General features: G+C 42.0%; 2 protein-coding genes across 3 annotated transcripts; one reads left to right on the plus strand and one right to left on the minus strand.

Moving 5' to 3' along the window:
• The first annotated feature begins 1,938 nt into the window (after positions 1-1,938).
• ENOSF1 (enolase superfamily member 1) lies at positions 1,939-11,780 on the plus strand. The gene is given in 9 exon segments (XM_086741495.1): positions 1,939-1,951; positions 2,402-2,496; positions 4,647-4,665; positions 5,093-5,184; positions 6,282-6,428; positions 7,049-7,088; positions 10,470-10,621; positions 10,810-10,892; positions 11,675-11,780. Coding segments are annotated over 8 exon segments (726 nt in total). The 5' UTR covers positions 1,939-1,951; positions 2,402-2,409.
• Positions 11,781-12,793: 1,013 nt separating this feature from the next.
• TYMS (thymidylate synthetase) lies at positions 12,794-21,148 on the minus strand. Of its 2 annotated transcripts, none has more exons than XM_086742236.1 (7): positions 20,875-21,148; positions 20,101-20,174; positions 18,830-18,893; positions 17,113-17,214; positions 15,755-15,930; positions 14,284-14,355; positions 12,794-13,394 (listed from the first exon to the last, which is right to left on the minus strand). In XM_086742236.1, exons 1-7 carry the CDS (start codon positions 21,044-21,046, stop codon positions 13,257-13,259), a joined length of 798 nt encoding a protein of 265 aa, XP_086598362.1. In that variant the 5' UTR covers positions 21,047-21,148; the 3' UTR covers positions 12,794-13,256. The 2 variants fall into 2 exon arrangements, with proteins under 2 accessions (XP_086598362.1, XP_086598361.1); XM_086742235.1 differs by having other exon boundaries at positions 18,719-18,893.
• Positions 21,149-26,926: the final 5,778 nt, after the last annotated feature.

Here is a 26,926-nt window from a genome sequence, read left to right on the forward strand (position 1 = left end):
AATACACAGCTACCTGGCTGCTGCCGTTATTGGTTGTACTACAATACTGATTGATACTAGTATTGATTGATACCATAGTATTGATATTGATACACCATACTATATATTGATACTATATTACTGATTACTGACAGTAATTTGTAATGTAGCTTGATGTATGTTCATTCATATTCACTTTATTAGTCATAGGTATGTTCGTTAGTGGCAGTTTTTGTGATAATGTACTTGCTTGTGGTGATTTTTGTGGCATTTGTGGTAATCTGTAATAAAGTAGAGCAATTTAGAGGATAAAGCTTCCATAGCCTTGCACATTACAGAATCCTACAAACCCACGGTCATGATCGCTCCACACCTGTAGGCCAGGTAACCTTTTAGGTTGTGACAGTCAGAAATTGGCCTTTTGCTCTGCGAACTTAAAACCCTTGGTATGGTGGAACCCGAGCACAGAATTAGCACTTCAGACCCTTTCAGGAGGACAAACAATACCTGTTACAATGTTGTTATGGCCATATCCTGACAGGCACAGTTGGACATGTTTGCTGTTTGCAGATCTTCTGATTTAAGAGGACAGAAACAGCAAAAATCTATTGCTAGCACTGACTGGAGTTGCCAGTCACACTCATGTACCATGTGGCTTGGGATGTGCCACCGCACTACCCTGACTGCAGAGCTTGCAGAGAGAGTGTCAAATGTTTTTACTTGGGGTTGAGAACCACATTGCTTTGGTGCCAGTAATTAATTTCATGTGCCAAATGTGGAAGTTACTAGTCAACATGGTAAGGAAATTTTGTTGTATCTCCAGTTTGAATGCAACTGGGCCCTATTTTTTTAAACTGTACTAGAAGATTACATGTTTTAGTTGATGTCCAAACTAAAATGGTCTTACAGCTCATTTCAGACAGAAGCTGGACAGAAGCTCCAGCGTCAAAGCTGGCAGTGGGAACTGATGTCTGCTGCTAATAGGAAGCTTTAAAGATTGTGCTTTAAGTTGTAAGTCTTTGTTTATGATTTGTCCAAGGAGCTGCTTTTCTTTAAGTCTGGATAATTGGGGGGTTTGTTTTAATTTTACTAATTGCTAGAGGCTTTTTCCCAAAAATAACTCCTTACTGAAGACTAAAAACTCAGTAATTGAACTGTATGTGCTACCATTGTCTGCTAGCAAGTGCTTGTGCCTCATGTGTTGATCTGTTTGCTGAAGTGATCACTCATTTAAGGGGAATTCTGCTCAGTATTAAGATCTAAAAGAGGCTATTCTAAAATAACCTGTTTTTTCTTTTCCTGAGAGCAGGAGGTGTGACAACAGGGGTGCTTCTCTGTCTTAATTTGACAACTGAAAAGTGTGACTTGGCTTTTCTGTTTAATTTTTCACTCCTACTTGGGTAGAGTTTAATAGGAAGCTGAAAAGGGCTTCTTATCAACTATTTAGAGCCATGAAGTTAGGCAAATGCACGTTTGACAATGCAACACAAGCTGATGAGGTGGTTAGGAGGGAAGGTTTAGAATATCTGCTGTCTCAACTCCCTGCTTGCTTAAGAGACGTAGGGAAAAGATTGACAGCCATTCCTCAAGTGACTAGCATTAATTAATCTTTTTTTCATCATGCTGTTTTACTATGTTATGCTTTTTATTTCACATGTCATCTTCAGATCAGGATGCCAAACAATCGCCATTCCGCATGGATTTCAGATATACTACTGATACACTAGCAGATTAAGAAGCTTATGGTAAGTCATCTTTCCTGTCAAGCCTGAATTTGGTACACTTCCTAATCCTTGAGTTGGCTCATCAGTTTTGGTAGGAGTAGCCTATGAGACTAAGAGAGGTTGGAAGAACAACCATAATGATGACATCTGGAGGGGGAGGAGAAGTTGTTCTTTGGTATAATTTGATATTTATGCTTGTTCCCCTCCAGAAACACTCCAAAATGTCCTGCTTGGGAAAAAGGAAAGGGGTGAGCTTACACAGATCTGTACCTGATGAAAACCATTACTCTGCATCTCTTGGAGAATGGACAGGGGACTGTGTGAGACGAAGCATATTGTTTGCTAGCATGTGTCCCAGGAGTGCAACATCAGTCATTCGGTTTGTGCTGCATTGGTGGCTTTTTGCTGTATAAATCATTGCGCTGGGTTAGCAAGGAGATTGTGCTGTTCTCTGCTTCTTCCAAGGATTTATCTGATTGGCAGCTCTCTTGCAAAGACATAGCTAGAGAGAAGAGGGAAGGGCTTATTCAGCAAAATTGATCTATTTGATCAAAATTACGGATTTCAAGGAAAAAAAAAAGCAGTCTAAACACCTCCACTCCTTCAGTTTCCTCAAAGGACAGTCTTTGAGGGAGTATTTAACAAAATAATGTTGACTAAAACATAGCCTGACTTGAAACCATCCTCATCTGCTTCAGAACAGCAAATGTTGAAGCATGGATATTTGGCTTATTCTAGATCCTGTGGCTGGCTGGGCTACTCAGATAGCAGTTAAACCAAGTTTGAATGTTCAGTCTTATGGTAGTAAGATTTTAAATGGTATCTGAAGTGAGGAAATGCTAACAGATGATGACCAATTCTGTTTGCTTCTAAACACTTAAAAGTTTTGCTGGACATAGTAAAAAAGTAACATTATCGTAGTTCAGTCCGCATCGGGACCAGACTATGCAGTCTCTCTCTCACTCCCCCCAGGGCCCTCCGAGAGAATAGGGAGAGATAATATAAGAAAAAGGCTTGAGGTTTGAGATAAGGACAGGGAGAAATCCTTAAAGTTACCATTATGGGCAAAACAGACTCGACTTGGGGAAAACTATTCATTTATTACTACAAACAGCAGGATAATGAAACAGAGAACAAGATAACCTCCCTCCACCCCTCCCTCTTCCCAAGCTTAACATTATCTCTACTACTTTCCCCCCGCCCCAAGCAGCACAGGGAGGAAGAGGGAATGGGGGTTGCAGTCCGTTCATCACGCGTTGTTTTTTACGCCGCTGCTTCATGGTCGGGGGAAGAACTCACATTCCTCCCCTGCTCTGTTGTGGGGTCCCACTCATACGCCACAGTCCTTCATGAAACTGCTCTGGCGTGGGTCATCTCTCTTCCACGGAATGCCGTCTCCAGAACGGCTGCTCCAGCAGGCCCTCCATGGCCACAGCCGCCTTCAGGCATCCACATCCCCCGATGTGGGGTCCTTCCCGGGCTCCAAGTGGATCTCTGCTCCTCTGTGGACCTCCATGGGCTGCAGGGGGACAACCTGCTCCACCATGGTCGTCACCACAGGCTGCAGGGGAATCTTGGCCAGGAGCCGCATTACTCCTCCCCCTCCTTCTGAACTGACCTTGGCGTCTGCAGCGGTTCCTCTCACAAGAAAAGTTCTTCACAACAGGCTGGCAGACGCCTCTCAGAATCTCTTCACATCATCCAGCTCATCTCCTCTCCACTTCTTGAAGCCGGGCCAGGCCAGACCAGGCCCAGTCGGCCGCCTGGCGAGAGGCCAGAGGGTGAGGCCTGCAAGGCTCAGCTTCTTCACATCTTCTCTTCTTTTTTTTTTTTTCTGTTTTCCCCTCTTAAATATGTTATCGCAAAGCCGTTATCACGGGACATTCTGCTACCAATCGGCTTGGCCTTGGCCAGCAGCGGGTCCGCCCGAGGCCTGGCCAAGTCCACTGAACAAAGGGGAGTGACTTCTAGCAGTTTCCTACAGAAGCTACCACCTTAGCCCCCCCCCACCAAACAAAACCACAACAATTACATATACTTTGGGAGGTAAAAAGCAGGCCCAATGCCAGTTAAGTAATTTTTCCAGTAAGGCAGAGTGTTACAGTCCTGTCTGTGATCAAGGAGATACTCAAGGAATACGAGTTTTGAGAACAAGGTATTAACGCAGAAACTGAAGTCTCTTTATGTTGGTATATTGTGTATAACAGCAAGTTTGCTCAGGTGCAGCTGTGTTGGCTTAAGCAAGGAGCTTAAGCACATAGGGATACTCAGGAGAGTGATATGAATTAACCAAAAGTGCGATCATTAAAAGTGTTAATGAAAACACATGAAATTCGTGCTTGGATAGCTATGTTCAGAAGCACAGTGCCCTCAACCTGCAGTAACTTCATAGGTGAAAAATGGGATGTCTCCTTCACAGATAACATGAACCTCAAAAGTTTTATAATTGCTGGTTTCTTCTAGAACTTCTGATTGCCTTGGCTTTGAGGGGTACTAGAAGCAGCAGAGGGCCCTTAGCTTCCTTCGCGAAGCAGCATCCATAAATTGACAGAGAGAGTTGCATATGCTTAGCTTTCTCTGAAATATTGTGAAAGCTTTGGACAGTTCATTGGTGTCGGATTTAGTTAATACAGCTGAGATTTATCTTCTGGAAAATATAAGCCTCGGTACATCTAGAAATAGTGTTGCTGAGTCATGGGATGTTCGTACCTGGATTAGAAAAATTTGTCAAGGCAGTTAGCTGGGTTGAGGAGTTTGGTTCAGCTTGATGTTATTCATATATTTGATCTCATTTTCTGATGGTTTTCTGCTACCTTCAAGAAAGAAATAAAAAGCTTATTCTTATTCTCAAAATGTCTATAATTAGTATTATTCTAGGTGCAGTGTGGTAGAGTTATTTGGAGATGTATAATTGGTGTAACTTTGTTGCAGTTACACACATAGGCCTTGAAAGAAGGCTGGACAACATATAGTAAACACTTGTATTGAGTGTTATTCTTCTGTGTTTTATGCTTTGAACTGATGGACTAGACCTAGTTTAACTCTTCTAGGGCTACGATATGGGAAGTGATGACTTTGCTTCTGTATCTCTTTCAGACACTTCCCACTCTACTGCTGCATCATGCTGCATTGCAGGAAAATAGTAATGGTATGGCAAAGCTGAGGGCTGATCACAAATGAAGATAAACATATTTTCATTGATTTATGAAAAAAAAATTGCTGTTTTATTTTCAGAGTAGGATGAAGCTTACTCACAAGGGAAGAGAAGTAATGAGAAAGTTCTTTCTGTAAGATAGGGATGCTGAAATTGTAAATTCTAGTTTATGGATTCCAGGTCACTGCTGCATTAATCATTCAGAAGTGGTCTGTATCTTGTTCCAAGTATGAATCTAGATTCAAAGTAAAGGTGGGTGCAGATCCGCAGGATGATACCTGCAGATGCAGATTAATATGAGAAATGATTGGCCCAGGCAAAATAATGGTGAATATAAGTTTTTGTTACTGTACTATGTTATTTTCTGATAAAAATCAGTAATTGAAATATCTCTCATTATATACATTTCTTGACAAATATTTTTTTCTTCCTTCTTCAGATCCTGAATAATGATGCCAACAAATGTTGATACATATCCACAAAGAGTAGCATTGAACGTGACCAAAGTAGACGTATTACTAAGAATTTTATCCCATATTTCTGTGACAGAACTCCCATTCAAGTCTGAGGGGGAACATCACTTCCAGGATTGTCTTCTAGAAGATTAAAAGTGCCTTTTATATCCAGGGAGACTTCCAGAGGAAAGCCTGTTCATATTTTTTCACCAATGTTTGGCCAAAAATAAACTGTAAAATAAGTTTTTAAAACTAAAATATTTTAATTAAAAGGAATAATTAGATGAAAGTCACACAGTCTGATTTGGAAATGTTACTCTATTGACTGCTATGGACTGGATTCTTCACCCCACGTGTTCCCTGACATGCCACTGCTACCGCCGATCGGCTCTGGGTGCTGCAGTTCAGCATGGAGCTTTCATGGGAAGCCATATGTCATAAAATGCCAAACCAGGAGCTCTGTGAATACAGGATGGCAAGGAGCTGAAGAGCCTGCAGAGGAACTGTGGTGTCATTTTCAGATGTTTCACTTTTGTAGGGAGAAAAATTCTCCCTTGCGTGGGAGAGAAGCGCTGCTTGAGAAACTCATTTAAACTACTGCATTTTTTCTGTCCAAAAGCTTTTCTGCTGAGAATTTCAGACAGCCATGTCCATGTTTTAGGATGCTTTACTCAAGTATATGCTGCCAAGATATACTCATTTCCACAGATGACTCTGCTCTACTTCCCGGAGCTCCTCATCTGCTTGGTTCAAACCTAGTCTGGATATAGCTGTAGTCATTGCAACTCAGTGTAACTGTGGCCAAAAGTACAACACGGACAGAATGGCAATTCCAGCTTTTCATTTCCTTTCTATTTCCTGAATTTCTACCACTTCATATCAATTTTGCAGCTCCTTTTATGAGACTTTGACAGAAAAAAGTCAATGGAATCCTTCAGTGTATTTGATTCTTTTTTTCCTTATCCCCAGATGCTGGATGCAAACCAAAAATGGAAAATAAAGGAAGCAATAGAGTGGGTCACTAAACCAGCTGAGTTTAAACCCTTGTGGATTAAGAAGCCAACTTTTCCAGATGAGGATATGCATGTCCAGATGGGACATGCAACCATTCCAAAGGTTGGAGAGTTAATTCTTTAATTTCAATAATAATACACTGGCTCCAGTCAGTACTGTAATGTCATGTTGATACTGTTCCTTCACATACTCAGAGTTCAGGTTGAACTAGTTATTCAGAGTACCATTAAATGTATTTGCTACAGGACCTTGACACACATTCTGCACCTGTATTCCCTTAAGTTTAAAGAAATAGTTTGTTTCTAAAAAAAAATACATAAAAGGACTGTAATGCCTGTATGAGGAAGGCAGCCAACATTTAGTATGAAATGTGAATGGACTTTTTTTTTAAATGTGTGGTTTCCAGTGAAATGCGAAGTTCAGTTCAGAATTTGTGCTCCCAACACGCTATACTTAGCAGCATTGTTAAAACTCCAGATGTATGGTATGTGTATTTCTTTTTACTGCTCTGCATACTGTGCTATATAATTCTTTACATTGCTTGTGGAGCAGAGAAAGTGGAAAAAAATCAATAAAAATTTTATAATATGTTACATTTTCTATAAAATGAGTAGAAAACAGTATGCTGGATCAACTGTTATTCCATCCTTTATGCTACTGAGCAACTCCGTTGGGAAGCAAAAAGCAGAAGAAAGTGTTGAATGTTTGTTATGTCCTTGCAGGCCTTAGCATTGCTAGGAATTGGTGTGGCAACCAAAGAACATGTAAGAATATGCAGACGTGTTTTGGGCTTTTCCCTAATTACTGCCTGTTTAATGCAACTACGGCATAAGCTTTGGAACTGGTGCCAAAACTCCTTTGCTTTTCTCACTGAAGTTAAATGCAACAGTTGAAAATTACTTGGTATCTATTTCAGCTATTCCCTACCAAGGTTGCCTCCCCTCACCTTGTCTCCCTGGTTCATTCTTCCCACACACGATTTCTGTGACCAACCTAGAAATAGCCGCGTTTATGATGATGATTATTATTATTATTATTATGAGAGTAACAGTTAAAATTATATATTCTCACAGCAGTGAGAAATATGAAAGAATGCATCCATGATCCTTATTGCACATATGAAAGGCAGAGAAGCAAGGCACAAAGGGTAAGTCCATGCTGCTCCGTAGAGCACACTGCAGCTCCATGAGACAAGATGGATAACATCTGTGCAGAACAATGTAGGCTGGACAACGTGGTCTGTAGAGAGCTGCAGGGCTGCTGAAGCTGATATTCCCTCTAGCCAAAGGATAATTATCACAGCTCCCATTTCGCTCTGTGGGTTTCGTGCTTAAGTGAGTGTTTTGCTCAGGACAGCAGCGCATGTGTAGACATGACCTTGCTGTGTCTTATGGACTGCTTTTTCGAGTGGAGAGGTTTCTGGCTCCTCTTCTTGTATCAACTCTACTTGTGCTGCACTAACTCAACTGTAAAGATCAAAATGCCAGAAAATCATGCTGTTAGCAAGCTGGGGCACTGCCAGGGGTGCACCAGGGGTTGGGGAGCCAGGAGCTGATAGCATGGCTGGCAGGGCAGGTCTGGGGAAGGAAGTCAGGGTCTACTGAGAAGGTTGCCAGATGAGGTCATGGTGAAAAGATAGCTCTGAGGGCAGGGTCTGGCCCAGTGACAGGGAACAGGGTCAGACACAGCCCAGTTCCTGCCAATCTGTCCATGGTGATGAAGTTGTACCCAGGCCAAGCTGGGCTGTCAGGCTGTGGTTCAGGGTCTGCATCAGTAAGGTCCATGCCTTGGCACAGCTGCAATGGGATGGGACATGGTCACACCCGGGGATAGCTCAGGCAGGGACTGGGGGCGATGGTCTGAGCTGAGATGGGTCCCGAAGGCATGCGTGAGGTGGGAAGGCCTCTTTTGAGGCAGGTCAGGGCCAGCAAGGCCACTCCTGCCCTGAGAGCAGCTTTTCCCCAGAGGGACGTGTCCTCCTGCCCAACAGAGATCTGGGCTCAGTCAGGACTTGCTGAAGAGTGATTTCATTGTTGTGGGGTGTAGGGTGTATTTCAGGGGACACAGAGCCAGGGCAGGGTCAGGGAAATGGGAAAGGGACATGGTGGGGGGGGGATAGGAGCCAGGTGAGGTGCTCAGGCAGACCCTGAGTAGCCTCAGAGGCTTGACAAGGTTGGGGGGGTGGTGAAGGGAGGATTCTCAGCTGGCCCCTGAAGAGCCCCAAAGCCCCACTGTGAGAGGTTCACTCAGAAACTTGGGTTTAGGCAGGGGCCAGTGCTGTGGGAGGGTCAGAGCCCAGAGCCAGGCCAGTCCCAAGGCAGGGCTGGTAGGGCAAGGCCTTGCTCAGCCATGGGCCAGGCTCTGCAGTGCTGGCTTAGGGCCTGAGGCAGCCTGAGACAACTGTCATGGTGCCATGGGGGCCAGCTGCTCCCATGGACTGAGGGTGTGGGCCCAGGGGAGGCTGGTCAGGGTGAGGCCTCTCAGTGCACCCAGTGACCTGTCCGGGCCTTCTTTGGGTGAAACTTGTTCTGCCCATTTTTGGCTGGTATATATGCAGCTGTATTAAAAGATTGTAACGTTTCCTTTCCCCAAAGGAAACTCTTTGCTAGCATTAGTAGTAAGTCATTACCATCAGCTATATTTAAATACTTTTCACATGAAATATTTTTAATGAGCCCAAAGACCAGAACTAATTCCCGGATATATCATAAATAGCAACGTGTCAGTAGACAGACTGGTACCTTTTAGAATATCAGTCTCGAACCTAACATAAATTAGTCTTTATTGCACCCATCTTTTTGCCAAGTCTTGACACCAAATCTACTGAGCCAAACAATGTGAATTAACAAATTCTCAGTTCTCGGCAGCAACTGGAGACAACAGCGACTGCCTCGGCATAGTTTCTCTGCTGCCAGTTTCTCATGCCAAGCCCTGCTATCAACGTATTTCATTGTGCTTCTCACTATCCCCTGTTGTCTACCGGTAGATAGGACACTTAAGTTGTGGAGAGGAGTGTTTTATAATGAACATCTATTAGGATGAGTTTGAATTACCCATTAGTATATCTTGCTTTACAAAATAAAGGCCAGTCCTGAATACTGGTTCTACTTGATAGCTTGTGTAACCTTTTGCTTCTTTTCACCATAACACCTGAGAACCACATAATCATTTAATGTATTTATCCACAGAATTCCCCTGTGAATAAGGGGACTACTATTATCCGTACTACAAAAATGGGAAAATTAATGTGAGGCCTGAACTGACTGAACAACTTAGCCAAGCTCCAAACAGGAAATCTGTAGCACACCTAGAAATTGAATCTTGACCCTTATCCAAGCGTATCTTGTTTACAAGGTCATCTCTCATCTGGCTGGACTGGTCTCCAGAAGAAGGAATTATTTCCTACAGCAGAATCACTGCTATATTCACTTTAGCTGTCTCAAAATGGGAAGAGATGCTTATTCACATACGCAAGCATATCCCAAAGCTGTGCAGTCCTGAGCATGATGAAGTGGGGCTACAACAGTCCGTTCCCCAGTGTACCCCAAGTCCCTGCCTGGGAACATGGTTAGGTGACCGGAGGGGAGAGAGTTGGCCCCTAAAGGAGCCTAAATCCTAAAAAGATTTTGAGGCAGTCCGTGAGGCAATTATCTGGCAGAGCTGCCCCATCAGTTCGTGCAAGCATTAAATAATTGTTTCGCTACAAACTCAGCTGCCTTCGGACAGGTTAAGCCCCTGTCTCCATCCTGGAATGGAACGGCCACTTTCACTTTGCATTTTCACTTCACCTTCACTTATGCAGTCCAATGCCCACTTAAGGGGCCGTGATTTCCAAACTCATTCAAGTACAACCATGCTCTTTGGTCATTTATTTTGTATCATCTCTGTTCATTGTGTCAGGTGTAGTGTTCTTAACATTACAGGTATAAGCTGATTATTTTTAATATTGGCAACATCCTTGAACTTCACTTCATCCAAATTTTCATGTGATCGCTTATTGAAGCAGAGTAATAAAAATAATTTGGATTTATTGAGACAGCCAGCAGGGACATTGTACAAATGTTTTTATATGAGTTGCCAGCAGCTCTTGTAATACATTAATTTGGGAGACTTTAGGTCTTAACTTTTTATTTTTTCCCTTATGCTGCCACAACAGAACGATATTTAAACAGTTTGTACAAGCTAAAGCCTTGAGTTATCTCCAAATTGACAGCTGCAGGTTGGGAAGTGTGAGTGAAAACTTGTCTGTGCTGCTGATAGCCAAAAAGTTCCAGAGCAAGGCTCTGCAAAATGAAGCAGCAATGAGAAAATCTTTCTTTCCTCACCCCCCAAGCCAGTCTGATTAGTTTCTTCAGCTGTCATGCTTGTGATTTCTGAGCGTAACCTTGCATGCACTGCTGTAATTTTCTTTGTTTCATGTCATGCTGCAGGGTTGCACCAAAGGGCTTTCAATGTCTTAGTATTGGGCACTGTCTTTCTCTAGTATGGACTTGAGGGTCTCTGTCAATTAGTCCAGCACTTGATAGTATTTGTTTATATCCCAGTATCTCAAAGCCTTAAAAGCAGGTTAGTTATACAAAATACTGCAGTATAAATTGACTATGTTATTTTTCTTAAAAAAAGATGTTGCTACCTGGTGGTCACAGCATGCATTTGTTCCTTTCATAGCTTCCCAAAAGGATCTAACAATGTCCCATGTTTTGTTTAAAACACTGCTCTGAATATAGCCTGCAGTCACACTAGTCATCTTCGCAGCAGTGAACAGTCTTCATATTCTGCAAATCAAAATTCCTTGAGTACCTCCTGTTTAAGTCTTTGAATATTCATATTTTTTTGCTTGAAATCATAGAAGTCTCATACCTATTAATTTAAAATATACGTATTTTCACTTTTATTCACATTGAAGTCTGCTGTGTAAAATCTGGCTACATTTGCTGAAATGCCCTGCAGATTCCACCTTATCCGACACATTGCACAAAGAGGTTTCCAGCAAAAGGAACGTAACTTGCTACATGTAGGCAGAACTGTCAAGTGAATTTGCAACTTAAACTTGTTTCTTGTACTTTAGAGGTCTGTAAATACACTCAAGAACATTTAACTTAACTTAGAAAAGTATGCACATGGTAAGAAGCTGCTGACAACCTACAGCTGAGAGGTATCATTAATGCAGGTGACACCTGCAATATCCGAATTAGGTGGCTTTAAAATATAAGACTTGCAGAGCTGACATGAAATTTATTAGAAGGAGCATGTGACATGGCTTTCAAGTCTAGTAACAAGAATATTGCTACTATCTGTAAAGTTTAGTAATTCTAAAGAAGGTAAGACCCAAGTGTGTTTAACTACAGGTTGGCTACTGAGTGTCCATTTAACGCAGCCTCAGAAACTGACAGGTTTGATCAATGTATCAAATTTATCGAAAGATCTCAGCAGAAAAAGCACAGTACATATTGAGGAGAACCTTTCTAATAAGCAGTGGCCTACTTACATTTAATGTACTTACAAAAGGTAAGTTACATTCTTTTTCTGCAATTCTGTTGTGTTGGGCTAAATGTCAGGAAAAGAGAACAAGAACTTATTTTTTGAGCACATGACATGTTGCTACAAAAAATTTAGTCTAAAGATGAGTGATCAGCATAATGGAGATCAATATGAGATCTGCAAATAATTTTGATGCAAAATATGCTTTTGAAAATTATAATCAATTTGGTTTAAGAAAGATGCAACAGTCCTCTTATGCAGGCCCCTGAATGAATGGAATTAAAGCATATGGTTTATTAAATTCTTAGAATTATCTCAAATGGTACACTTGAACAATTATATTTACCCATTTACTGACTTTAAAAATTAATTTTAAAATTACTATGCATTTCTGTTTGTGTGTTCAAATACGTACTGAATATGCCATGTCTGACTATTAACCATGGATCTATTCACAACTGAATTCTTGAAGGGAAATTTTATAAAGACTGAAGTTACTGCAGATGTTGCAAGGACAAGGAGAGATGAAAGCTGATTTCCGCTCAGATTTAATTAATAAGCTTCAATCCTACAAATACCACCATCTCTAACTTTTACTGCTCCAGGCTGCAAAATTAGTCCATATGTTTGTGAGATCTGGTTTTAAATGGTGACAGACAGATTATTACTAATACTGTCTGGTAACCTGTGTTTAACTACAGCTCTGTTTGATTTCTATCAAATTCTTCATTCATATACGGCTGGGGAATAAAAATAAAATGCTGATACAGAGATGTTATGCAGAGATTGCATTTCAGATAAGGCTCCATTAAGATCTTTTGTCTTCCTGCTGGTTCATCTGTGAAGACCATGGGAGTTTGCTTTTGCTTGCTAGATCTCACCCTCCAGATTCCAAAGTAAAACCGAATTTACTTTTGCTTTCCAGCTCTTATTGACTACTAACCAGAAACAAATATACTAAAATTAAATATGCATCATCCCTTCCAGAAGATGTTTTAAAAAAATCTTTATTAAACATACACTCTTTAGAACATATTCAAAGACTTCTACAACCTTCAAGGAATCCTCTATCGTACATAAAAGCTCTTATTTTCAGTACTAAATAAAGCATGTAAACCCTAAATAAAGCATGTAAGCAAGTGCTACTCGCACATAGTAACTGAACTGTAACAGAAGTGGCCACTGGTAACTGAAACAATGTGTAGAAAACTATCTCATTAACAACTTAAAACTGGGTTAGTATCTGCATAGTACAGCAGCAATAAATAATAATCTGTTCTGTATGACTACAGTTTAGTACTGAAGGCAGTTCTGGTCCAATAGTATCTGGGTTTTTTTAATACTAAAGTATGTATCTTTTGAAGTATATAAAATCCTCATAACTTTAAGTCCAGAGAAAGCTAAGTAGCTTAGGTACATTTCCATATTAATAAAAGCTGATTTATAGCATTAAACAGCCATCTCCATTTTAATGGGTGGATGAGGATTATAATCTTCAATCTGAAAGTCTTCTGCCTTAAAGTCACCAATATCTTCAACTTTACGAAGAATTCTGAGTTTGGGGAAAGGTCTTGGCTCCCTCTGAAGCTGAAATAAAAGCAAGCTTATTGTATAAAGCTAATACTTGAAGGCAGAGATTTTGTGTTATAAATTAGATCTCATTAATCCCAATTTAGATTACACTATGCAGATTTTCCCTCCTCCTCAAGAAAACTTACACTAAAAAAAAAAAAAGAAAAAAAGAATATAATACAGTTAGGTGGTATCTACTTTAGTATTTTGATAGGGAGCAGTAGCATAATTTTAACGTGGATTCCCTGATCATTCAAACGCACTGCAAGCATTTTCAGCTTGCAGAGCAATTCCAGTGGTTACAGATTAGATTCCTTCCAGAGCAAACTAAATCGGAAATTCTGACCTAGACGTACATCGAATGTGCTGCAGTTTCTCACAGTAACATTCAGGTCCAAACCAATAACTAGTTCTCTGGATAGTTTTGAATCATACGAATGGCGAGGACATTTGAGCTAAGTCTAATCAAATAAAATTCTGATTTGCTCCTACTGCAACAAATTACTTCCTGAAGAAAATATAGCCCTATTCAACCAAATAGTAATACTGATTAATTCTGTAAATTGGTAACTTATCCTTTTCTGATATACTACACAGAGATTTTATTTTGTGTTTGTCTGTATTAGGTGGAATGGTTTACTAAGGTTTTGGAATGATGAAGTCAAAAGCAGGAGTATGGATTCTGGATCTCTAACTTGGTTCTAGAACAGTACATTGATGTGCATTTCAGTCATGTTTGTATTGTATTTCTGTTTGTGACCTGAGTGGAACAGAAATAGGGTAGAAATGAGAAGAAAAGCCACACAACTTAATATTTGCAAAAGGATATTTATAATACCGAGATCACTTTGTATTGGATAAGCATTGTGGAAAGCAAAAGAATAAAAAAATACAAAATACTTACTTGAACTTTTAGAGGTTCCACATGATTCAGATATATGTGAGCATCTCCTAAGGTGTGTATGAATTCTCCAGGCTGAAGAGAAAGGAGAATACATACAGTTTTCAGATAGTCAGGTTTCAAGAAAGCAAAACATTACAATGCTTACAGTACTGATTCTGAGCATCTTAAATTGCAGGTTCTGTACTGGACTGGATTATCAAAATATCCTTGCAAGCTCTGAGGACAATATCTTCCCAGACTGATACATAATTAATGAAAAAGTATAATGAAATTTCCAGTAGCTTACCAAAAAACTTACCTTTGCTAGGTTAACAGCTTCGCTAAACAAATGAAGCACTACTGGTCTGCTCACCAAGATGGGAACAGGTGGGGCAGTGACATCTAGCTTTCCCACTCCACTTCTAATGAGTAGAACTTGCCAAAGCTAGCTTCAAACTAGTGGCCTTAGCCACTACTAAACAGTGTAGTTTGTGGCAGTGGAGGCGTCAGTCACAGGCTAAAGCCCAAAGCACTTATCAAGCATCCAGATGGGTTTTGCAAGCTTGCAAGTTCTGTGACTCAGCAGCCCCTGAGCAATCTAATTTAACTTACGTAAGTTTTATTGGCTCTTTTACTGCCCTCTCACCAACGTAGATCAGGGATATATTACACTAAAAACCACCAAAGCTGTGAGAAGAAGTGGCTGAGAGGCAATAGCTGTTTTATAGACATAAACTTCGCTTTTTCTAGTACCTTGGCCTAGCTTCTTAAGTAGATGTGCAATTGCTGTGAAAAGCAATTCTTCCCTGCTTCTCTACTTTAAGTAAGTTCCCCTTCATGTTGCTGGTAGCAGGAGGATCAGGCCCAAGTGGCCTTGCTAGTATAATTTTTTACATGCTCTAAGAAAAGGAAAGTTTACTTGTGGTGCATTTAAATTACTCTGCCAAATTACAAAATACAGCTCTGGAGACAGGGCAGTAGCTATTTGAAAACATACCACCACTCTACGTAATAATCTACAGTAGGAAATGAAAAAAATACCCCGCTGAAATTATAGCTGGAAGTTCAGTGGGCAGAATATCCAAACTGGAACCTTGACAGCAACTGCTGCGCTACTGTTTGCTTCCAATAAAAAACACATGCTACACAATTGAATCACTGGTATGTTATTATCCCGTAAGGACAAGTGCTCAGTTCAGACTTCTTAGAAGTAGACTAGCACATCAGGTCAGTTTTCACATGTTCAGGTAAATAGACCTGGACGATCGGTCTGTTTGACCTGAATTTAAGAATTCTTACACTGCTGATCCTAACTGCACACACAGACCAGGGACAATTCACATTAAATTTACAGGGCGCTTTCTTACACATATTTCAGCAAGAATTTGAACAGCTCGTTCATTCCAGCTTTTCTTGGACGTGACATGAAGAGTCTTATCTTTTAGTTTCTCACTTCTCAGACAAGATTAAGTAAAATGATTAAATAGCCTACCTTTAGCCCTGTGACATGGGCAATCATGTATGTGAGCAGTGAATAGCTGGCAATATTGAAAGGCACTCCCAGTCCCATATCTCCAGACCTCTGATAGAGTTGGCAAGACAATTCACCATTTAGAACATAGAACTGGCAAAGGGCATGGCATGGAGGCAAAGCCATCAGAGAAATATCTAGGAATCGCAGTACAGGAAGAAGGGAAAAAAAAAAATTGTAACAGTATTAATGTGTTATAAATGTAGAAGATGCAAAACCTGAACAAGCATTTAATGAAATATAGTAGAGAGCATAAATACAACTGCACTATCACTCTGTTGCTTTTTCTCTTGTTTTAAAACTCCTGCTGCCTAAGCAATTAAGTCCCAGTCATGACAACCTGTCTCCTGGACTGTATGACCAGAAAAGTAATAAACACATATTTCACAGAACAGATTTATGCCATAATGCTGCACAGCAGTTTGGTTTTACTCACCTCAGTGAGACAGTTGATTTCCCTAAAGGAAGACATTAAGAGTAAAATTAGGCATGTACCCTAAAGCGACTTCAAACTGCTTCATCTTATTCTCTTCCCATTGCAATGTGCCTTTACTGTCTTATTGAGATATAAAAGTAAAAATCAATAAAAAAAAATAATCAGAAAACAAAGGACCTTTTGAGTGTTTTATCTACACTTGAAAGTGCAGCTAGTGCATTTACAGCTAGGTAAGGAAAACTTTAACTAGGTATCTTCTGATATTTGAGAATGTTCAAGCTGTGGCATCCCCCTTCAGAGACATGAGTGGTAAATGCTGGGTGATTTTTTTTTTTTGTGCACAGATCTACTGCTGCTGAAGTTAAACATTCTCTGGCACCAGCTCTTATTTAGAAGCACCTCTACAGACTGAATGGATATCTAGACAACCGATGCTGAAGGAGATGATTACAATACAAATCGTATTTCTGTTCTCTAGTTTTAAGTTTCTTGGTAAGTTTACAAGTTATTTTATGGCTAAAAACCAGGCACCCTGCTTTGGTACACTCTTTTTTTTGTTTTGTTTTTTAACCTTTTTAAATAAGAATTGCTGTCTTTGAACAGAGATTGCATGACACTGCTAGCCAGGTGTATCCTTCACTTTAACCTGGAAAGAAAAACTTCAAAGTAACAGTTCACAATTTTTGAGGTCTGAATGTGAGAATTAAGTAGAAAGAGAACCAAGCTTATAACCCCTGGCCATTTTTACTGCATTCCTGGTAGTCTGATAAATAATAAGCAAGAACAACAAATGGAACTGACTGTTGACACAGGATTAGAACATAGTTTAGCATACAGCAAGATAATGTGCAACCACATTCACTTAAAGTCTGCTGTTCAATACCTTTGGGATTCCAAGCACAGATAATGATTCTTCTGTCATCTGGATTGGTTTTGATCGTTTCAATCACTTTTTGCAACTGATCAACTCCTTGGTTGGAGTAATCTGAAGAAAAATAGCAAATAACATCAAAGCCAGATAGATTCAAGTCATTTTCTTTTTTAAAGCCCAGCCCACATCCCTCTGAGAAGTAATACCCAAATGACAACCTCTGAAGATTTTACTTTGAAAGTGATTAATCAGTTGGCACCCTCCAAATGCAGGCTATTCTTGATTTTCCTTAGGGTGCTGTAAGGCTTGTGAAATTCTCATGATGGTATTTTCATATATCCCTCCATCTCTTTTGTGTGTTCTGACTACCTTTACCACCAACTGAAATAGGACCACTCCTATTTAGAACACTTTATTCCAAGACTCAACAACAGACATTTTTTAAGACCAAACAAGAAATCTGCATAAACACTACATCCCAGGAAACAAAAGTTGTAATACAAAAAAATTAACTGGACAAAGCATGTTACTTTACCATTCACAATGACTTATTACCTAAATAGGACGAAAGCTGTACTGGAATGGGCAAGATACTACCACCTAGTCATTCATGGTATTTAAACTAATTTGCATGCTATAGTGCTCCTTCTTAAAAAAAAAAAAAATTACGCCCAGACCAGTAACATGGAGTGCTGGGATTCTTTGCGTGCTCAAAAGGAGAAAGTTTTGGACAGATGAATAAACACATCCATCTAGTACTCACAAGGTCATGTACGAGAACTATACTTCTATACCATTTAGTGCCAGAAGGGAACTTTGACAGTGTATAGCACCAGATATTACACTTCACTCAATGACACTGGCAGGCTGATTTTTAGACTCAACACCAGTTATACAAAAAACTCACTGGAATTAACTGAATATTAGAATGGATTCCAGAACAAAAGAGTCATTAGTTGTTACTCATTGCTCTGACTCATGCCAGTGAATCAGCATGGCTGGTAACTAATTTTTTCTAATAACTCTTATTGCAATGCAACACCAAATTACGGTTACAGGGAGACCCAAGAGGGCAAACAAGGTAGTAATATATAATTAGCATCTCAGGGAATTTTTCTGCCAGCAATACTGTGCCAGAAGCCTTTTTAAACAGTTATGTTAGTTCCTGGAGCCAGTTAGCTATCCATTAGTAATGCATTTTAAGGAAATCTATTAGTAATGAAACCTATGGGAATTTATCTTGTTCATTTTTTCCAAGCTATGTTACACCTCAGACCTTTTAAGTTCAGGAACGCTGAAACATTTTAGTAAGTTTTTAGATGTGTCAATTCACAATTTGCATCATTTGTGTTCACATGAAACTGTATTCTCCCAGCAGTCAACATGCCAATATTAAGTCTAATATCTGTAACTAACATGAACTTTGAGACATCCTTTGTTCCAGCTGCAGAACGGAAAAGTCTTTCTCTTCCACACTTTCTAGTGAATGTAGTACACTAAGGTCAGTTCTCACCAGCACAATTGTATCATGGAAATCAGGACCCTGCACTGGTATTCTGGAAATGTGGTGTCATAGACATCTCACTAAGCAATCAATACTGTATTTGTATGCAATTACCTGTGTGCATATCTTTGTATTCTGCTCCAAAGTGTCTCCACTGGAAACCATACACTGGTCCCAAATCTCCCTCCTCTCTGGTAATGAAACCCTGCTTATCCAGGAACTCACGTGATCCATTAGCATCCCAAATCTTCACACCCTTTGCAGAGAGCTCTTTGGCATTTGTAGACCCCTACAAAACATAGACAGTAAGAAGTCTACATCCTAATCCCAACACAGAAGACATGATTTGAAGCAGCTGTATTAAGCTTTGCTAGTCTACAGTATTTCATCCCTTATAAAGGATAAACTGTCTGATTAGTATACTGGATGAGGTTCTTGCACATGGACAGAATAAAATTTGTGAGCAACACACTAGGATGAAGTTCGAAGTGCCATGCTGCTGTTATTTAACCCAGGATTCTTCTAACTTTGTGAATGCACAAACAGTACAATCTCAAGGTCAACTGTGGTATGTCATTTCATACACACATTCACAGAGAACAAGATTTTACTTTACAGATGGACAAATGTAGACAAACAAAAAAATTATAGCCTAGGCATTGTCTTTGCCAAGGAACCTATAACGAACTTAAGGTCTTAAAAATCCTTTTGTTAAAATGAAAAAAAAAATGAAAAATATTACAAAATGCCCCAGAGAAATCTGAGTTCTGCAACATGTCCAAATCAGCACACTCAAAAATCCAACACAGAAAGTGTTCTGAGGAGTGTCTAGTGTCCTATATTTGAAAAAAGATACTTTAAAAAAATGAACATGTATTTGAGTCCTGCTATCTAGGCAATGGTTAGGTAGACTTTCCTATACCTGCACAACGTCACAAAATAGAAAGGAACACTGAATCGTAATGTATTATCTACAGTTGAATTTTAACACTCTAACTACAGCTATTATCTCTATTAGATCTCACGTTTTCGCTACTAAAAAGCCTAGTGTTTCCATCAGTCTTCAACTGCGGTTCCACACTGCTTGTTTCTGCTCAAATCAATAAAAGCGATCTCAATATTAAACAGCAGACAATTAAATTGCCTACAATCTACTTCTTATTGTTATTTCTTATTCAAACACTAATAAAGGACACTGTACTAGGCTTTATAACTGTAAAGTATAGGCAAATCGTCAAAAGCCCTCACTATTTCAGACTATTTCCCTTAAAAAAAAAAAAAACAGAAGAAATCTTCTGATTGGTAACAATGCAGAATGTCTTGAAGATAACGGCCTTCCGTGTGCAAAGTATTCGGGGCCATTGTACTACTTCTGTTCTGTAGTAGGAACAGAAGCATCTGCAGTTACCCCAAACGCCTTAATCTACTCCACACTAGTTTGTTCTTTTGTTCTCAGTCTCAGGCACATTCCCCCTAGAGATATCCAAACACCGAACCTTGATGAACCACAGCAGCTCCTCCAGCACTCCTTTCCAGAACACCCTCTTCGTTGTTAGCAGTGGGAACTGATCTGAAAAAAGTTTCAGAGTGTCAGAGATGACCAGCGATCTGTCAGGATGACCTGACTTAGGTTCTTCTCCACATAGAGGGTAATGCCACCATCTGACACTCAGAGGTTGGGATAGGAAGTAAGGAGTTGGGAAAGGATGTGTAATTGTCATATTCAGATCAAGGAAGAGAAGAAACTGGCTTTTATTTTCCTGGACAGAGGGGGATGAATTATCTCTGGGGACTTTAACTAGCTCTGCCATGAAGATGCCGCAGCGCAGCGTACAGATGTTTGTGCAGGCATTTGCAACAGAAACCGATGACTTAAGATAAAATTATTGGCAAATCTATTTCACAAACCATCCTTCCTACTATGTTTGCATGGCAGGAAGGAGCAAGACAAACTATCTCAACATCTTATCCGGTTTTTCACCACGGGACAGCTATGGGCCCGGGCCGGGCCTGGCTGTTGGGCCGAGGGATAGGAGGGGTCCGAGCTGCCGCAGGCCGGCGGGGAGGCAGAGGGCGAAGGAGCCACCGGCACGGACCTAAACGGCTCCGGAGGCCCCTGCAACGGGTCTGAGCCCCGGCCCTGAGCGGGGGGAGGCCTCGTTCTCCCCGGGCGGGAGCGGGACAGCGCCGGCGAAGATGGCGTCCCTCCCCCCGACTACCCCGGCGCGGAGGCCACGGCGGGCAGGGGTGGGGGGCCCGGCGGTGCCGACCTCTCAGGCTGTACCGCGCCTGCATGCCGAAAACGGAGATGGTGCCGGTGCCGGTGCGATCCTCCTTCCGGTGGCCGTGCTGCAGGATGTGCCGGACCTGCCGCAGGTACTGCGGCTCGCCGGGCTCGGTGCCAGCGTCCCCCGCGCTCGGCAGCTCCCCCTCAGCAGGCATGGCGGGCGAGAGGCGCCCCGGGCCGCTCCCTGCGGGCCGGAATGGGTTCCTGCTGCCCGCCTGTCCCCCTCCCGCCGGCCGCCGCTCCTCCGAGCCCGCCAAAGCCCGGCCCTTCCCGCCAAGCAGCACCGAGGGGCGGGCGGAGCGGGCCGCCACCGCCTCCTCCCTCGCTTCCCCTTCCCTTTCCCCGCCCGCCCTGCGGTAGCCCTCCCCTCGCCGGCGACCCCTGCTTCGGTCGCAGGGAGAGAAGCTGCGGCCCCCTCGGCCCCATTGGGGAGGGTCGGGCCCAGCCCCCCCGCCGCAGGGCCGGAGGGGAGCTGAGGGGTCAGGCGAGGCGTAGGGGAGCCCCAGGGCCGCGCTGAGGCGGGCGGCCCGTGTCCCCCCCGGTGCGGCCCCTGTAAACGTCTTCGCCTTAGGCTGGAAATCTCCACAGCCGGCCCTCTCTGGCCACGGGTGGGCTTTGGGCCCCTGACGGAGCGCGGTCCCCAGCACCTAATCCCAGTCTGTGCTCCAGACCACACTGGCTTCTCCTCATTCGGCTCCCAAGGCGGTGCTCTCTGAAAATTCTTTAGGTATACTCTGTTAGTCAAAACGAACGGACTCTTCTCTGAATATTTCTTCGTTAGTATATCCAACATAAGCATTTTATAAGAGTCACCTCTCAGATAAAAGCCAATTTTCTGACAACTGGTGTGATAACAGGAATTACGACTGCTAATCTCTCATGATTAGGAGCCTGTAAAACAGGTGTAGATAATGGAGGTTGGATGGAACAGAAGGCTGTGGACTAGAAAATACTACTTCTCACAGCTGTCAGGAAACTATATCCTTCCCACTAATTAAAACAGAGAAATCGCCTTTTTCTTGCATAAATGTAAATTTACATGTATAGAAATAAAGGGAAAAGTATGATATAATCACAGTATGGTTGTTTGTCTATACTCATATCTCATATAGATGGTTTTATACACTTTTACATAAATACAATCTATTTAGCGGAGACACAATTGGAAGTGGTGACTGTAACTCTGCAAAAAAACACTTAGAAATGCCAGGCACAGCAAATGAAACCAATTTACCTAGAGCTCTGCTTCTAACTGAGAAATATATCAGTTCTTAACCTTTATTATAATTTGCAAACACCGTTGCAAGCTAACGTGTATAATTTAGGAAGAAGCAAACATCTTTTCTGATAAAGGATTCCCTGTTAATCATGACTCCAGAGGCGAACTACAAGCAAATGCCAAAAGCAGAAGACTTACTCATTACTGCATATTCAGAAAAGTCATTTAATGTACATGATAAACATCAAAAGCAACTAGAAGAAGAAATGGAACATTTTCATTGGAAAATAATATGCTACATGCATATGGAAATCTGGTTGATTCAGACTTAGCTGAATGTGCAACATTTGTAGGGACCAATCTTGAAAAGGCTTAAGAATGTGCTTGAATTTAAGTATTCAAATAGGAATTATTTGTATGCTTACAGCTGATTATTTCTTTAAATCTTTGCATAACCAGGGCCATAGCTGGTTATCAAATATCACCTAATTTACAAGATAAATAACATTGTATTTAGATAAATGAATATTAACATGATTTTGAATTTTGTTTTGAATTAAAAGATTTCTACAGTCTTCAGTTGCTAGCTCATATGTCACAGTATTTACTAAGGAAAATTTTATTTATATGCAACTATTTTAACCATAGTCATTTAACAATTAGCTGTACGTTGAGCTTGTAGAGGTGTTTCACCTAAGAAGTATATGCTGGATTTTGAGAAGAAAGATTTCACACATCTTCTTTCCTAGGAGAAAACAAAAATAAATGATTAAACATTTTGGGTTTGGCCTGAGAAAAAGATGTTAGAAAAATAAGTGAGGGGAATGTATCTGTAGCCTGCTTTTTTCTCGAATATGAAATGGCTACACAAGATATGTTGCATAGAAGAATCAGACTAAGATTCAGGCTAAGAATCATAATCAGACTAAGGAAATTAATATTGTCACATTAGGCCTTGAAGATTAGTCTTACATGATCTGAATAATATATGTTGTCAATAACTGCATATAGATTACAGAGAATTTTCAAGGAAAACTGTGGTGAACATTTTATTTTATGTTTAAAAATACTTTTTTAAAGTTTCTGTTTTAAATATAGTATACACATAATTTCAAGAGCATTTACCTAATCAAAGTTCATAGTGAGGCTTATTATATTCTCCAGCCCACCTCAGCCTCTCTGGTGGAAGCACTTTCATCTGTTTAAAAACTGTGATGCTGAGCTCAAAAGAATAAAATGAAATGCTGAAATTTTATTTTCTTCATCTATTTTGTTAATGATGAACCCTTTTTATGTGCCTCCTGACACTTATGTGTGCATCCAGGTCATAGAATCGTAGAATAGTTTGGGTTGGAAGGGACCTTTAAAGGTCACCTAGTCCAACCTCCCTGCAAGGAGCAGGAACATCTCCAACCAGATCAGGTTGCTCAGAGCCCCATCCAACCTGGCCTTGAATGTTTCCAGAGATGGGGCATCCACCACCTCTCTGGGCAACCTGTGTCAGTGTTCCACCACCCTTACTGTGAAAAATTTTTTCCTTATGTTCAGTCTGAATTTACCTCCCTCTATTTCAAAACCATTACCCCTCGTCCTATCGCAACAGGTCCTGCTGAAGAATTTCTCCCTATCTTTCTTATAAACCCCCTTTACGTACTGGAAGGCTGCTATAAGGTCTCCCCAGAGCCTCCTCTTCTGCAGGCTAACAGCCCCAGCTCTCTCAGCCTGTCCTCATAGGAGAGGTGCTCCAGCCCTCTGATCATCTTCATGGCCCTCCTCTGGACTCAGCTGAACAGGTCGACATCCTTCTTATGTTGGGGGTACCAGAGCTGGACACAGTCCTGCAGGTGGGGTCTCATGAGAGCAGAGTAGAAGGGCAGAATCTCCTCCCTCGGCCTGCTGGCCACGCTTCTTTTGATGCCGCCCAGGATATGGTTGGCTTTCTGGGCTGGAAGTGCACATTGCCTCTCATTCACCAGCACTCCCAAGTCCTTCTCCTCAGGGCTGGTCTCGATCCATTCTCCATCAAGCCTGTATTTGTGCCTGGGATTGCCACGACCCATGTGCAGGACCTTGCACTTAGCCTTCTTGAACTTCATGAGGTTTGCACAGGCCCACCTCCCCAGCCTGTCAAGGTCCCTCTGGATGGCACCCCTCCCCTCCAGCGTGTCAACGGCACCACACAACTTGGTGTCATCGGCAAACTTGCTGAGGGTGCACTCTATCCCATTGTCCATGTCACCGACAAAGATGTTAAACAGTGCTAGTCCCAACACAGACCCCTGAGGAACACCACTCATCACCGGTCTACACTTGGACATCGGGCCATTGATGACAACTCTTTTAAGTGCAGCCATCCAGCCAATTCCTTATCCACCGAGTGATCTGTCCATCAAATCCATATCTCTCTAGTTTAGAGAGAAGGATGTCGTGTAGGACAGTATGAAATGCCTTGCACAAGTCCAGGTAGATGATGTCCGTTGCTCTTCCCTTGTCCATCAATGCTGTAACCCTGTCATAGAAGGCCACCAAATTGGTCAGGCACAATTTGCCCTTAGTGAAGCCATGTTGGCTGTCACCAGTCACCTCCTTATTTCCCATGTTCCTTAGCATGGCTTCCAGGAGAATCTGCTCCATGACCTTGCCAGGCACAGAGATGAGACTGACTGGCCTTCAGTTGCCTGGGTCTTCCTTGTTTCCCTTTTTAAAAATGGGGGTTATGTTACCCCTTTTCCAGTCTGCAGGAACCTCACCAGACTGCCATGCCTTCTCAAATATGATGGCCAGCGGCTTGGCAACTTCATCCGCCAGTTCCCTCAGGACCCGCAGATGCGTCTCATCAGGTCCCATGGACTTGTGCACCTTCAGGTTCCTTAGATGGTCTCGAACCTGCTCTTCTCCTACAGTAGACTGTTCTTCATTCTCCCAGTCCCAGCTTTTGCCTTTTGCGACTTGGGCGGTGTGGCTACAGCCCTCACCGGTGAAGACTGAGGAAAAAAAGTCATTAAGCACCTTAGCCTCCTCCATGTCCCGTATAGCCAGGTCACCCATTTCCTTCCGGAGGCGGCTCACATTCTTCCTGGTCTTCCTTTTATCCCCAGTGTACCTAAAGAAGCTTTACTTGTTGCCCTTGACATCCCTGGCCAGATTTAATTCTGACAGGGCTTTAGCCTTCCTAACATGATCCCTGGCCACTTGAACAATCTCTCTGTAATCTTCCCAGGCTACCTGTCCTTACTTCCACCCTCTATAGGCTTCCTTTTTGTTTTTAAATTGTTCCAAGAGTGACATGTTTATCCATGCAGGTCTCCTGGCATTTTTGCCTGACTGCCTCTTTGTTGGGATGCATTGCTCCTGAGCTTGGAGGAGGGGATCCTTGAATATTCGTCAACTTTCCTGGGCCCATCTTCCCTCCAGCGCTTTATGCCATGGCACTTTGCCCAGCAGATCCCTGAGGAGGCCAAAGTCTGTCTGCCCTTCTGAAGCCCAGGGTAGAGAGTTTGCTGCATGCCCTCCTCACTGACCTAAGGATCTTGAACTCCATCATCTCATTGTCACTGCAGCCAGGGCTGCCCTTGAGCTCCACATTTCCCACCAGCCCCTGCCTCGTCTTCCCTGCCTGTCCTTCCTAAAGAACCTATATCTTTCCATTCCAATATTCCGGTCTTAAGAGCCATCCCACCATGTCTCCATGATGCCAACAAGGTCGTAGCTTTGCAGGCGTGCACACATCTCCAACTCTTCCTGTTTGTTCCCCGTACTACGTGCATGGTCAGGCTTTATTTGCTGAGATTAGGTCAAACTTCATTTGCTGAGATGACGATATCAGACGCCCGTGACCTAAAGAGGAGCCATGTCCAAATCCAGTGCCTTCTCAGAAGACTGAGGGGACACTGCAGTGATTTGCCTGTAGGTCTTGTCTCTCCTTGTGGCTCTGGCCCTTGCGAGAGCCAGTTGTGAGAGTTGGAAGCCACTGGAGCTGTGCACCTCAGAGCCCTCTGGGCTTCCCCGGGTGACTGGCTAGCCCCACAGCAGCGTGATGCCACCTGAAACCACCCCATCCTTCCTGGAGATTTCCCCATGAGGTTAGAGAATATGAACCATTGTTTTTCCCTACCTCTCTGCCTACTTCTACCCCGCCCATCTGGAGATCTCTTAAGCATGGAGAGAGGCCTCTGTGAGCCCTTTCTACAAAAATGGTTTCAAGTCCACAAGAAGAATTTTTCTTATGCACATTTCTATGAGTCAAACTGCAGACACTGTTAACCCTTGATCCGAGCAGAGCGCTGCTAATGGGAAAATGTTATAGTAAGAGAGCTCTTTCAAGTCCTGGTGCTGCTTCTAAATTTGCATTCCTTTATCATAAAAAAATAATAAGGAACATGCTCTTAAACACCACTTAAAATAAAAACCGTAATGAATAGTGGTAATTCCAGTTAATTCATGATTAATGAACACAAAGACATGGTTTCCAATGCCAAGGCTCTACACTGTGGTTGTGAGGCAATTCTTTTCTGAAGGAACATTTATCATCACATTACCTCATCCCAGATGTTACTTAAAGATTGAGGGTTCCACAGTTAAATGAGACAAGTCTTTTAATATTATCATGTCTGTGTTTTGCAGGCTAGAACATTGAGCATTTGTTTTTGTTTTCCATAATGCTTGTGTTTGTCTCTCAATCCATGTGTCATTTCTGAGGAGATGCGTCTTGAATATACCATGACTGAATCCTGTTCCAGCTAAAGTTTATTGCAATGTAAACACCTCTTACAAAGAATTGCATTTTCTATGGAAGGAGAAGGAATTAACTTACCAC

The sequence above is a fragment of the Chlamydotis macqueenii genome, chromosome 2 (assembly GCF_036417535.1).
Source record: "Chlamydotis macqueenii isolate bChlMac1 chromosome 2, bChlMac1.mat, whole genome shotgun sequence".
Lineage (NCBI taxonomy): Eukaryota > Metazoa > Chordata > Aves > Otidiformes > Otididae > Chlamydotis > Chlamydotis macqueenii.